This window comes from Rhinolophus sinicus, chromosome 1 (assembly GCF_057876585.1).
Source record: "Rhinolophus sinicus isolate RSI-liver-muscle chromosome 1, RSI-T2T, whole genome shotgun sequence".
In the NCBI taxonomy this organism is placed as follows: domain Eukaryota; kingdom Metazoa; phylum Chordata; class Mammalia; order Chiroptera; family Rhinolophidae; genus Rhinolophus; species Rhinolophus sinicus.
Genome location: NC_142501.1, coordinates 131,083,891 through 131,098,198, shown reverse-complemented (window position 1 = coordinate 131,098,198; position 14,308 = coordinate 131,083,891). Strand labels below are relative to the sequence as shown.

Below are 14,308 nucleotides of genomic sequence, written 5' to 3'. Positions count from 1 at the left end.
TTAATTCTTCCAATCCATGAACACAGGATATCTTTCCATTTCTTTGTGTCTTCTTCAATTTCTTTTAATGTCTTATAGTTTTCAATGCACATAGGTCGAGGTCCTTCACATTGTTTGTTAAGATTATTCCTAGGTATGTCATCCTTTGTGTTGCAATTTGCAAAAGGAATTGATTATTTCATTTCTTTTTCTGAAATTTTTTTTTTTTACTTATTTTTTAAATTTATTGGGGTGACAATTGTTAGTAAAATTACCTTTTTCTGACATTTTATTGTTAGTATATAGGAACACAAAGGATTTTTGTATATTGATTTTGTATCCTGCAACTTTACTACTATATTTCCCTTAAAATAAGACCTAGCCGGACAATCAGCTCTAATGCATCTTTTAGAGCAAAAATTAATATAAGACCAGTATTATATTATATTATATTATATTATATTATATTATATTATATTAAAGACCCAGTCTTATATTATAGTAAAATAAGACCAGGTCTTACATTACTTTTTGTTCCAAATGACGCATTAGAGCTGAGGGTCTGGCTAGGTCTTATTTGGGGGGGAACATGGTATATTTATTTATTGTTTCGAATACTTTTTTTTGGACTTTAGGGTTTTCTAAATAAAGAATCATGTCTTCTGCAAAAAGTGACCATTTAACTTCTTTATTCCAAATTTGGATGATTTTTATTTCTTCCTCCTGTCCAATTGCTCTGGCTAGGACTTCCAGTACTGTGTTGAATAACAGTGTTTACAGGAGGCATCCCAGTCTTGTTCTTGATCTTAGACGAAAAGCTTTTAGCTTTCACCATTAAGTATATTAGCTGAGGGTTTCTCATATATATGGCTATTATGTTGAGGTACTTTCCTTCTATACCCATTTTATTTATTAAGTCTTTTAATCATAAATGGATATTATACTTGTCAAATGCTTTTTTCTGCATCTATTGATACGATCATGTGATTTTTATCTTCTGTTTTGTTTAAGTGGTATATCACATTGATCAATTTCTGTATGTTGAACCATCCTTGTACCTCTGGAATGAACCCCACTTGATAGTGATGTATAATCTTTTTAATATATTGTTGTATTAGATTTGCTAATATTTTGTTTAGGATTTTTACATATGTATTCATCAGAGATATTGGTCTGTAGTTTTCTTTTTGTATGTTATCCTTACCAAGTTTTGGTATCAGGGTAATGTTGGCCTCTTAAAATGATGTAGAAAGTATTGCCTTTTCTTCAATTTTTTGGAAAAGTTTAAGGAGGACAGGTATCAAATCATCTTTGAATGTTTGGTACAATTCACTAGTGAAGCCACCTGGTCCTGGACTTTTGTTTTGGGGGAGGTTTTGGATGATTGTTTCAATTCCTTACTGTTAATTGGTCTATTTAGATTTTCCAGTTCTTGATTCAGTTTAGGAAGGTTATATATTTCTAAGAACTTCTAGGTTGTTGAACTTCTAGGTTATTTCTTCTAGGTTATTAAATTTGCGGGCATTTAGTCCTTCGTAGAATTCTTTTACAATCTGTGGTATCCATCGTAATTTCTTCATTTCTTATTTTGTCTATTTGTGTCTTTTCTCTTTTTTCCTTGTGAGTCTGACCAGAGGTTTGTCAATTTTATAAATATTTTCAAAGAACCAGCTCTTTGTTACATTAACTTTTTCAATTGTCTTTTTTGTTCTCTATTTCATTTAATTCTGCTCTAATTTGTATTATTTCCTTCCTTATTCTGTTTGAGGGCTTCATTTGTTCTTCTTTTTCTAGTTCTTTAAGATATTATGTTAGGTTATGTGGGGGGGTATTTTTCTTGTTTCTTATAGGCCTGTAATGATACAAAAACCCCTATAACACTGCTTTCTGTACAGCAATAATTTTGATAGGATGTATTTTCATTCTCATTTGTTTCTATGTATATTTTGATATTGCCTTTGATTTCTTCTTTGACCTAGTCATTCTTTAGTGGCATGTTGTTTAATCCCCACCTATTTTTCCCACTTTCTTTTTGTAGTTCATCTCCAATTTCAAAGCATTGTGTTCAAAGAGCATGCTTGATATGATTTCAATCCTCTTACATTTGCTGAGGCTAGATTTGTGTCCCAACATATGGTCTATCCTTGAGAATGTTCCATGTGCACTAGAAAAGACTGTATAGCCCAGTGTTCCACGATGAAAGGCCTATAAATGTCAATTATATCCATTTGGTCTAATGTGTCCTTTAAGCTGATATTTCCTTATTTTCTGTTTGGATGAGCTATCCATAGCTGTCCATGGCATATTTAGGTCCCTATATAGTTGAGTTTTTGTCAGTTTCTCCCTTTAGTTCTGTTAGTAGTTGTTTTATATATTTTGGTGCTCCCTGATCGAGAGCATTTATATTGATGTGTTGTCTTCTTGATGTATTATCACCTTTATCATTATGAAATGTCCATCTCTGTCTCTTGTTATCTTTTTTATCCTAAAGTCTGTTTCGTCAGATATAAGTATGGCTACACCCACTTTTTTCTGAATGCCATTTGCTTGGAGTATCATATTCCACGCTTTCACTTGGTGTCTATATTTGTCCTCGAAGCTCAGTTGTGTCTTTTTTTTTATTAGTTTCAGGTGTACAAAACAATGCAATAGTCATTTCACCCCTCACAAAGTGATAACCCCCCACCCCCAATCTATTGCCCCTCTGAGATTGTATATATCTATTACAATTCCATTGACTCTATTCCCTATGCTTTACTCCATATCCCATGAATATATATATATATATATATATATATATATATTTCAATACATATATATAATTATAATTATAGTTGACATACAATATTATTCAGCTTCAGCTTCAGGTGTACAGTGCAGTGGTCAAGCATCTACACCATCCATGAAGTGGTCTCCCTAATAAGACGTGCCCATCTGACACCCTACAAATTACATTATTGATTATATTCCCCAAACTGTCTTTCATATCCCATGGCAATATTATAGTTACTAATTTATGCTGTCTAATCCCTTCCCCTTCTCCCTCATCTCTACACCCCTCTGTTTAGGCAACCATCAGTTTTCCCTCTATAGCTCTGAGACTATTTCTGTTTACTTTGCTCCTTTATTCAGTTCTTTAGATTCCACATGTAAGTGAGATCATATGGTATTTGTCTTTCTCCAACTGACTTATTCCACTTAGCATAATGTGAGTTGTATCTCTTGAAGGCAGCATATGGTTGGGTTTTGTTTTTGATCCAATCTGCTACTCTGAGCCTTTTTATTTGTTCAGTCCATTTACATTTAAGTTTATTATATATATGAGGCTTTTTCATAGCCGTTTTAGCTTTTGTTTTCTAGTAGCTCGGTGTCTCCATTGTTTCTTTGCCTTTGTGTTTCTGTCTGTTATTTTAGTTTGGTAGTATTCCATGACATTTTCCTGTTTCCTCTTTTTTTACGTTGTTTCTCAGTTCTGGATTTTTTTGAGTGTACACCATTAAGTTTATGTAAAAGAAAGTTTCACACATACACTACCTTTTTCTTCAGCATGCATCTTCACTCCCCTTTGCAAACTTAGACCTTTACCCCCCCTCCTTTTATGTTTTTGCTGTCACAAAATATCCCTATTTATGCTGTGAGTTTATTTCCCGGTTGCAGTACCAAATTGTCTTCTCTTTTATATATCTCCTTTACCCTTTATGTTATGTTTAAGTGTACAGTGCCCTATTCTGTGTAGGCTTTGCCATTTCCTGTTTCTGTCTGTTAGTAATCTTACTCATAGTTTTGTACGCTTTTATCTTTCTGCTTCAGGTAGAATAACCTCCTTTAGTATTTTCTGGAATTCAGGCCTTGTGGTGGAAAGTTCCCTCAGCTTCTGTATATCTAGAAAGGTCTTTATTATTCCTTCATATCTAAAGGATAACTTTGCTGTATATATTATTCTTGGCTGATAATTTCTCTCAACAGTTTGAGTACTTGGTTCCACTCCCCCCTAGATTGTAGAGTTTTTGCTTTAAAATCAGATGATAATATAATGGGCTTTCCTTTGCAGGTTACTGTCTTTCTTTCCCTAGCTACCTTGAGAACTCTTTGTCATTCCTTTTTGACAGTTTCAATACAATGTGCCTTTAAGATGAGGTACTCAGGTGTTCTGTTTGCTTCATGTATTTGAGAATCCAGGTCTTTCCACTGGTTTGGGATGTTCTCATCGGTTATTTGTTTGAATAGGCTCTCTGTTCCTTTGCTGTCTCTCCTCCTTCTGGTATACCCATTATTCCTATATTGATCTTTCTGATGGAGTCAGATAGTTCTTGTAGAGTTCTTTCATTTCTTTTGACTCTCAAGTCTCACTCTTCTTCCATCTGTGTCATTTCCAGATTTCTGTCTTTGATATCACTAAGGCATCTGCTCAGCTGTATTTCCTAAACTGGCTATGTCATTCTTCATCTCTTTTATTTAGTTCTTCAGGTCCAAAATTTCTATTTGGTGGTTCTTTTGTAAAATTTCAGTCTCTTTTCTTCTGAGTTCATTAAGCTACCTATCTCTGTTTTCTTGCATCTCATTGAGTTTTTTCAGAACTGCAGTCTTGAATTATCTGTCATTTAAGTCACATATTTCCCTGTCTTTAAGTTTATTTTCTGGATTTTTTTTTCTTTTTTCTTTTTCCTGAGCTGCCTTGTTACCTTGGTTATTCATGACAATTGATGGATTATTTCTCTTCCTAGGCATCAATGGGAATGAATTCTGCAGCAAGCTAATACTAAGAAGTCTTTCTTTTATTTTCCAGTAGGTGGCACTGGAGCGTTTTATATTCTCTTGCCCTGTTCCAGCTTCTCGCATTGGAAGGTTTCCCTGGGAGGAGGGCGTCTCTTCTCTGATCAGGTCACCTTGGTCTCAGGACACCACCACCATAGGAAGATGTGGTGGGAGATGAGGTTCTGCATCTCTATAATCCCACTGTTGCCCCTGCAGCCAGATGCAGAGCTGTGGGCCTTAGCAGCCCCGGGTGCCCCCACTGGGATCAGCTGTGAAAGGTAGGCGTGGGGTCGGCTGATACATTTTTATCTTCACTCCTCTGAGTAATGGCGATTGCCAGACCACAGCTGCCTTGCCCCTATATCTCCTCCCTTATCACTGGAATTAGCCACAGTATGCGTCTGCCACTCAGGAACAGTTTCTCCAGTTCTCAGGATTGTAGATATTCTGCTTTTTAACCCAACACTGCTACAGTTTCTTCTGGGGCCTGCTGCTAGCACTGGGAGTGTGTGGTGGTGGTGAGCTCTGGGAGGGTAGGGGGAGGCGACTCTGTGGCTTTGTTTTCTGCCTGGCAGTGAGAGCTGTTAGACCACAACTGTCACACTTCTGTATTCAGTCTTTGCCCAAAGATCTCTGGCCCCTGGGTTCGCCCTTATTACATGCTGATCACTCAGGCAGGGTTGCTCAGGGCCAAAGAGAGTTGCACCTACAGTCTGAATCCTGCCCTCTCCTGGGACCTCAGTGAGCTCCAGGCTGCGTCTGTGCACCCATCGCTGCACTTCTCCCTTCCCTCCTCCCATTTGCTCTGATTCGCCCACCTTCAGATGTTTCGATTCATGGGTCTCTCAGGTATGTTTGTGTGTTGCACAAGGAATTCTTCATTGAATTATAGCTGTTCAACTTGTAACTTCAAAGGGAGAGATCAAGGGGGACCCCTCATTCTGCCATGTTTCTTATGTCACTTGTCCTGGTAACATTTGACCCAAGCAAGGCCAATAAGATCCAATCACCTAAGAATTAACTATTATGAAATGGAAGCAGTATGAGCTGAGTAATTCAAGAGCCAGTAAATGAACGGGTGGGGAAAAAATAACCATGCGCTCACTCTCTAAAAAGTCCCTCGAAAGACAAATGCAGTAGCAGTTCATGAACTTCGGTTATTTTTGACGCCAAGAATTACGGTCAAGTCTATTCCTACCAAACACGTTGTTCAATTTTCCTTCAATTCTTTGAGTTACCCATCCAATAAATTTCTTACTTTAGATAGTCAGGGGCAGTGTCTCCTACTTACAAGAAAAATAAGTAAATAAAACCCTAATCAACACAGGAAACTACTGATTAACATTTGCCAGACAAGAATAGTAATCAAATGTGGCTTTTGATTATTAAAAACGGTTGTCTACAAAAACAAAATTATTAAAAGAATTAATTTAGTTAGGAAAGGAAGCCTACTTTGGAAGAAAACTTATGTATTTGTTATTAGAAATCCTGAGCTTGACATAATTCATCAGCTATTATTCTCTTCCTATTACACCAACTAGTTCCTTTCTCTGAACAGACTATCTCTCAGATCTCTTGATCATTATCCTCATGTGGATACAATATTACTACTACTATATATGTAGTAATGCTCCTTCCCTATTTCTCCTTCACACTTCCACACTTTGTAGGTTTCTACACACAAAACCTTAAGGAACAATACAAGAAAGCAAAACCAGAAACTACTGCAGCATCTTCAAGTTATCTAACAAGCTCCAAAGTTTTTTGAATGTGAATTTAATAGTGCGTGATTAAGCATTGCAAAATTCTTACACTTGGCCAGACTACTGAATTATTTACTATGACAATTTTCTATTTTATTTTATTTTATTTTTTTTATTTTCTATTCCTAAATGGAACTATTCCTAATTGAATGTGTGACAGCCCTGGTCTTATATTTGACAAGTGTGTAGGATCAGTGCTTCTCAAGTTGATTAAGTAGCAAATCTCCTGGTATTTCTACTGCTTCCTTCTCTAGTAAGAAAGAAATATCAGGTGCCCAACATTAATGGATTTGAGAGTATTTTCCCTCATTTTATATTGATTTTATGTTAAAACATACATCTTACGGTTTTACATAGTTAATATAAATTTGCTTCTAATTCATTTGACTTTATTTATAAGCTATATGAAAATGGTGAAAAAGAAAGAAATTTTTCTATTCACTCCACTTGGTATAGTGAACTTAAACACACATTATATAATTGCAAAGAATACAATAAAATACATTTAAAGGATATTTGAAAACCCTAATTTATTGATATTTTAATAAAGTTCAGTATTTGTCTTAGAAATGTCTTTCAGAATGCTTAAATTTTATGTCTGTTTTTCATAGCATCCTTTCGGTTTTCATAGCTACTATGGCAATTTAAATACAGGATTATTTTACATTTTTAAGACATAGCTGTTACCAATTACTAATATTGAAAATATATTACAAAACATTTAAACACATATTTGATTCATATCCTAATATAATAAGGCTTTTTGGGTAATGTATACCATTTTCATACACTAAAATTTAACTAACCTCTGTATTCTTCAACTTTTGTAGTTCATTTTCCAGCATCAATTTCTCCTCTGATAACATTTGGAAATCACTTTCCATCTGTTTGTATTTCTAAAAACATATATTACAATTTTAGTATTACTAAAAAGCAAACATCTCAATATAGAGAACTTATTTGGGGACTTAATTATTAAAGTAAGAAAGTCTTTATTAGCTCATGAAAGTAATGAACTGCTGGTACTAATCTGTATAGTGAAGCTATTATTGAGGGGAAGAGGCAAAGGGACTATGATAATGAATAGAAGTTTGGAATACTATGGGATGTTACAGTTTACTATTTCAGAAGTGAAGTATTTCTGAGTGATTATATCTAGTAAAATCAAAAGAATAAACAAAGCTTTCCAGCTCACCTAAGCATAGAAATTTCTTGAATAAACCTAGTAGATTGGGTATTCTGACAATTTCTAGAATCTATTAACAAAGGCAAAGTGGAATTTCAAACTGAGAGTGCTATACTTACAGTCTCTAACAAAACTTGATCATTCCTAGTTCTGAAAAAGAAAAAATCTATAATTTGTCATTTATATTTTTATTTACGTAACATACTTATACATTTTTTGTAAAAAAAAAATTTTAAATAATACAAATAAGGTTAGAGTATACTTTGACTACCATTTCAAAAATGCAATGCTCTCCCCAGAGATAATATGAGATTGCTGTGCATCTTTCCAGAACTTGTTCCATGCATTTATACAAGACTGCATGTACCTATTAGATTCTACAATTTTTGTTAGTTGGTTGGATGTCTGTTTTATTTTTCACTGTATATATTGTTCTCAACTTATTTTTTTCACGTATCACAATTTCTGAGAGCTATTTATACTAGTAGACACTGATCTATCTCACTCCTCTTAAATACCGCTTCCTATTCCATAGAAGGATTTGGTAAATTTTGTCTATAAAGAGCCAGATAGTGAATATTTGAGACTTTGCAGGCCAGATGATCTCTGTCACTACCACCCAATTCTGCAAAAGCAGCTATAGATAACACGTAAATGAATGTTTCAATAAAACTTTATTTATAAAAATAAGCTGCAGGCTAGAATTGACCCACAGACTGCAGTTTGATGACAATTGTTCCATAATACAGATAAACTATAACTTTCTTTGACAAATGAGTTATTATAATCAGAATTTTTAAAGCTTTATTAAGATATAATTAACATACCATACAAGTCACTCATTTAAAATGTGGAATTTAATGGCTTTTAATATGTTCATCAAATTATTACCATGATCTAATTTTAGAATAACTTAATTACTTCAAAAAAAACCTCCATGCCCATTAGTAGTCACTCCCCATTCCTCTCAGCACTGCCCCAGCTCTGGCAGTCACAAATCTACCTTCTGTCTCTATAGATTTGCCAATTCTAGATATTTCGTACAAATAGAATTATACAATATGCAGCATTTTGAGACTGGTTTCTTATACATAGCATAATGTTTTCAGGTTCATCCATGTTGTAGCATTTATCAGTAATATTTTCCTTTCTATTGACAAACAATATTCTATTTATGGATATATACATTTTATTTACCCATTCATCAATTTAAGGACATATGGGGTGTTTCTGCTATTTGGCTATTGTGAATAATGTTATTATGAACACCCATGTACAAGTTCTTATGTGAACATATGTTTTCATTTTTCTCGGGTATAAACAGAATTTCTGGGTCATATGTTAACTCTATATTTAACATTTTGAGGAACTAACAAACCATTTCCCATAACAGATGTCCCACTTAAATTTCTACCAGCAATGTATTAGAGTCCCAATTTCTGTACATCTTTGCCAACAACTGTTATAGTTCATCTTTTTTATTATAGTCATCCCAGTGGTTGTGAAGTGGTATATCATTATAGTTTTGATTTGCGATTCCCTAGTAAATAATGATGTTGAGCATCTTTTCATGTGCTTATTTTATCTGTATATTTTGTTTGGGAAAATGTCTATTCAAAGAATATACCCATTTTTAAATGGGATTATTTATCTTCTTATTATTGAGGGGTTATTCTTCATATATGCTGGATGCAAGTCCCTTATCACATACATGCTTTGTGAATGGTTTTCACATTCTATGAGTTGACTTTTCATGTTCTTGATAATATCATTATGAAGTTCAATTTATGGTTTTTTTTCTTTTGTTGGTGTGCTTTTGGTGTCGTATTTAAGAAATCATTACTTAACTCAAGGTCACAAAGATTTACTCCTGTTTCCTCTACGATGTTTATAGTTTTAGCTCTTAAATTTTGGTCTTAGATAATTTTGAGATCATTTTAATGCCTGGCAGGGAAATTGGATCCAACTTCATTCTTTTGCATATGAATATCCAATTGTCCAAGTACCAGTTATTAAAATAGATTATTCTTTTCCCCACTGAATTATCTTAGCATCCCTTTTGAAAATCAGTTGGCCATAAATGTAAGGGTTTCTTTCTGGACACTCAATTCTATTCCATTGACCTATATAGGTCTATCTTTATGGTAGTACCATACTGTCTTGATTACTATCACTTTATATTTATTAAGTTTTAAAATCAGTTATCTGTGAGTCCTCCAACTTTGTTCTTCTTCTTAAGATTTATTTGGCTATTTTGGGTTCCTTGTATTTCCACATGAATTTTAGAATCAGCTTGTCAATTCATGCAAGAAAGTTGGTATTTTGATAAAGATTGCAATTGAATCTGTAGATCAATTTGGGGAGTGTTTTCATTTTAAGATTAAGTCTAACAGTCCATGAAGATGGGATGTCTATCCGTTTATTTAGGTCTTATTTAAGCACTTTCAATGATGTTTTGTAGTTTTCAATGCACATGTCTTGTATTTCTTTTGTTAAATTCATTCTCATTTTCTTTGGTACTATTGTAAATGAAATTGTTTTATTTCATTTTTGGAATGTTCATTGTTAGTGTATGAGTTTCTTAGGGCTGCTGTAACAAAGTATCACAATCTGGGTGACTTAAATAATAAGACTTTATATTTTTCACAGTTCTAGAGACTGTAACTAAAATTAAGGTGTTGATAGGACCATGCTCCCTCTGAAATCTCTAAGGGAGGATGTTTCCTTACCTCTTCCAGCTTCTAATAGTCCATGGAATCCTTTGGGTAGTTGCAGTATAACTACCAATCTCTTCCTCCATGACTATCTTCCCTCTGTGTGTATCTATCTTCTTCAATTATTATAAGGATACCAGTCCTATTGGATTAAGAGGCCGTTGCACTCCAGTATGACTTCATCTTAACTAATTCTATCTACAATGACCCTATTTCCAAATAAGTTCATTTTGAGGTACAAGGGGTTAGAGCTTCAGCATACCTTTATGGGGGACACAGTTCAACCCTAGGCACCTAGTGTATAGAAATACAATTGATTTTTATTTATGAATTTTGTATATTACAATCTTGATAGATTAATTTATTTCTTCTAATACTTTTTAATGGATCCCTTAGGGTTTTCTATATACAAGATCATGAGATCTGCAAACGAGGTAGTTTTACTTCTTCCTTTACAGTCTGAACACTTTTCATTTCCTTTTCTTCTGTAATTGCCCTAGCTATAACCTCTACTACAATGATGAGTAGACGTGGTAAGAATGTCCTATTTTGTTCCTATCTTAGACTGTATTAAGTCTTTCACCATTAAGTATGTATGATGGTAGCTATGAGTTTTCATAGATAGCCTTTATCAGATAAAAGAAGTTCCCTTCTATTCCTGGTTTGTGGAACATTTTTATCATGAAAGGATATTGAACAAGACAAACAAATAAAGAAACAAAAAACTCAGACACAGACAACAGTTTAGTGGCTACCAGAGGATAAGGGGGGAAAGGGGATGGTAGAAGAGGGTACATATATGGTGATAGACGGAGAACTGACTCTGGGTGGTGAACACATAATGCAGTATATACATGATATATTATAGAATTGCACACTTGAAACCTATGTAGTTTTATTGACCATTGTCACCCCAATAAATTTTAATTTTAAAAAATTAAATATAAATAAATAAAAGTTAAAAAAGAAAGGGTATTGGATTTTATCAAATGCTTTTACTTTCTCTAGTAAATCAATCACGTGATATTTTTCTCCTTCAATTAGTATCATGTAATACTGTGTTTCCCCGAAAATAAGTCCTCGCCAGACAATCAGCTCTAATGCATCTTTTGCAGCAAAAATTAATGTAAGATCTGGTCTTATTTTACTACAAGACCGGGTCTATATAACAGAACAGAACAGAACAGAACAGAACAGAACAGAACAGAACAGAACAGAACAGAACAGAACAGAACAGAACAGAACACCAGGTCTTATATTAATTTTTGCTCCAAAAGATGCATTAGAGCTGATTGTCTAGCTAGGTCTTATTTTCAGGGAAACATGGTACATTAATTGATATTTGCATTTTGAACCAACCTTGCATTACTAGGACAATCTGCACTTCCTTGTGGTTTATAACCCTTTTTATGTGTTGCTAGACTCAATTTGCTAGTATTTTGCTGGGGATTTGGGGTTCATATTCATAACATATGGGTCTGAGGTTTCTTATTTTTTTAAACTATTGTCTGATTTTGGTATCAGAGTAATACCAGTATCATAGAATGAGTTGAGAAGTATTAACTCCTACTTTTTGAAAGAGTTTGTGAAGGGACAGTATTAATTCCTTTTTAAATATCTGATAGAATTCACCAGGAAAACTATCTGGCCTGAGCATTTCTTGGTGGGAAATATTTTAATTACTAACTAAATCTTTTTTGTTATAGTTCCATTCACACTTTCCAGTTCATTTTGAGCCAGTTTAGTTTGTGTCTTTCTAGGAATTTGTCCATATCATGTAAGGTATCTAATTTGTTGTCATACAGTTGTTGATATTACTATATTGTTGATATTCCTTATTACTATACATAATTGAGCCATACTCCTACTAACAAAAATTGAAATTCTTTCTAGTTTTTTGCTGTTATCACAATGATGTGATAAATTTTTTTCATATATGCCTCATTGACCATATTCCTTCATCTGGGTTAGATTAAAAGAGGCATGCTGTATAATAAGTTATACATCATTGTTGTTATTGTTAAATAAACCATGCTAAATTATCCTCGAAAGTAGGTAATTCCCAATGTATTGGCATTTTAAAATATTCATTATACTACATCTCTGTCAAACTTGATATTAGAAAACTGTTACTTTTTGTTAAACTGATAGGACAAAAAATGTATTTTTGCTATTTTGCTTTGCACTCCCCTGATCACAAGTCAGATTGAGCGCCTCCTAAAATGTTTATTGCCCATTTTTGTCTCTTCTTTAAATTACATGTACATAAATATTTTGCTTAGTTTTTGAGGGTTATTTGCCTTTTTATGGAATTATATATTCTTATTATCACTCCTTTCTCTTGTATGTGCACTATTATCTCTCAGCCCATGGTTTATCTTTTAACTTTGATTCATTTTTTGAACAAGATGTTTCAAATTTTGATAGAGTCAAATGCATTTCCCTATATTTATGATTTTGTTTTCTTACATTGAGGTCTATAATCAACATTAAATTTAGTTTTTTCAATGGTGTGAAGACTCTGTCATTATTTTTTGGCCAAATGGATGTCTTTGTCTTGACAGTACTCTAGTTGGCCACTGAAATTCATTCAAGACTTTGAATTTGCTATATTGAAGTTAATGTGACACCATCTTTGATATAACATAACTACCTGTGATACATGTACCTGAGCTAAAAAGAATTGGAAAGGCAAGACAGCCTATTAACCCTACTTTTGACCCTGGGCCTTCTTAGAATAAAACATGATGGGTTTCTTAATAGGCCTGCTTTCCTATCAGGACCACACATGATTCTGGTGATGGGTAATGTTCTCATCAACGTTGACAATTTCATCCCCAACACTGGACACGGGCTCTCAGCATGTTCATCAAAGAAGTTGTATGCCTTCATAAACCATCCTATAATCCAATCTGTATTTGGAATTCCAATTTGTCCCATAATTGAAAAAAAAACAACTTTTCAAGGTCTTCTGGGTCTATGCTTACTTTTCCATTTTCCACTACCCACAGAACAACAGCTAGATCAACAGCATGACCAGATCCTGATGAATAGGTCTATAAGTTCCCCCCAAAGACCAGCGTGATTGCCCTGACATGCATAATAACAAAATACAATCCTTTCATCTGTTTTCCTATGTTAATATTGCTTTCATCCCATTACTTCTGCTCACTATTAAGTACCTCAGAAATAGACCCCACCTTTTTGAGGGAACTCTTCCTCTCCCACCCCTCTGAATCGGTGTAATTACTGAGAGAGCTTACGTGATCATGAGACTTTGACTAGAGTTGACTGGTCCAGAAATGGGTACCTGTCTCCAGTTACACAAATTATCTTCTCACCAAGGACATTTAGACTTAGAAAATTCAAAAATTAAAATTACCATATGACCCAGCAATCCTTCTTCTGGATATCTACCAGAAAAATCTGAAAACATTTGTCTGTAAAGATATATGTACTCTGATGTTCATTATAGCATTATTTATGGTGGCCAAGACATGGAAACAACCAAAACGTCCTTTGATAGCCGATTGGATAAAGATGTGTTATATATACATAAGAAAAGATGAAACACTGCCATTTGTGACAATATGGATGGATCTTGAGATTATTATGCTAAACAAAATAAATCAGACAGAAAAAGTCAAGAACCATATGACTTCACTCATATGTGGATATAAAACTGAAAGCAACAAAGGAACAAGACAAACAAAAAAACAAAAACTCACAGACAGACAACAGTTTAGTGGTTACCAGAAGATAAGGGTGGTAGAAGAGGGAAAAGTGATCAAATATACAGCAATGGAAGGAGAACTGACTCTAGGTGATAAACATACAATATATAGCTGATGTATTATAGAAATGTACACTTGAAATCTATATAATTTTACTAACCAATGTCACCCCAATAA

General features: G+C 34.0%; 1 protein-coding gene across 1 annotated transcript in view; it reads right to left on the bottom strand.

The window, feature by feature from the left end:
• The window catches only part of CCDC7 (coiled-coil domain containing 7), a 152,353-nt gene that overhangs the window by 102,813 nt on the left and 35,232 nt on the right, over positions 1 to 14,308 (bottom strand). The window contains exons 10-11 of the mRNA XM_088794113.1: positions 7,803 to 7,833; positions 7,304 to 7,393 (exon numbers count right to left, since the gene is read on the bottom strand). Coding sequence (XP_088650239.1) covers positions 7,304 to 7,393; positions 7,803 to 7,833 — 121 coding nt within the window. The remainder of the gene's footprint in view (positions 1 to 7,303; positions 7,394 to 7,802; positions 7,834 to 14,308) is intronic.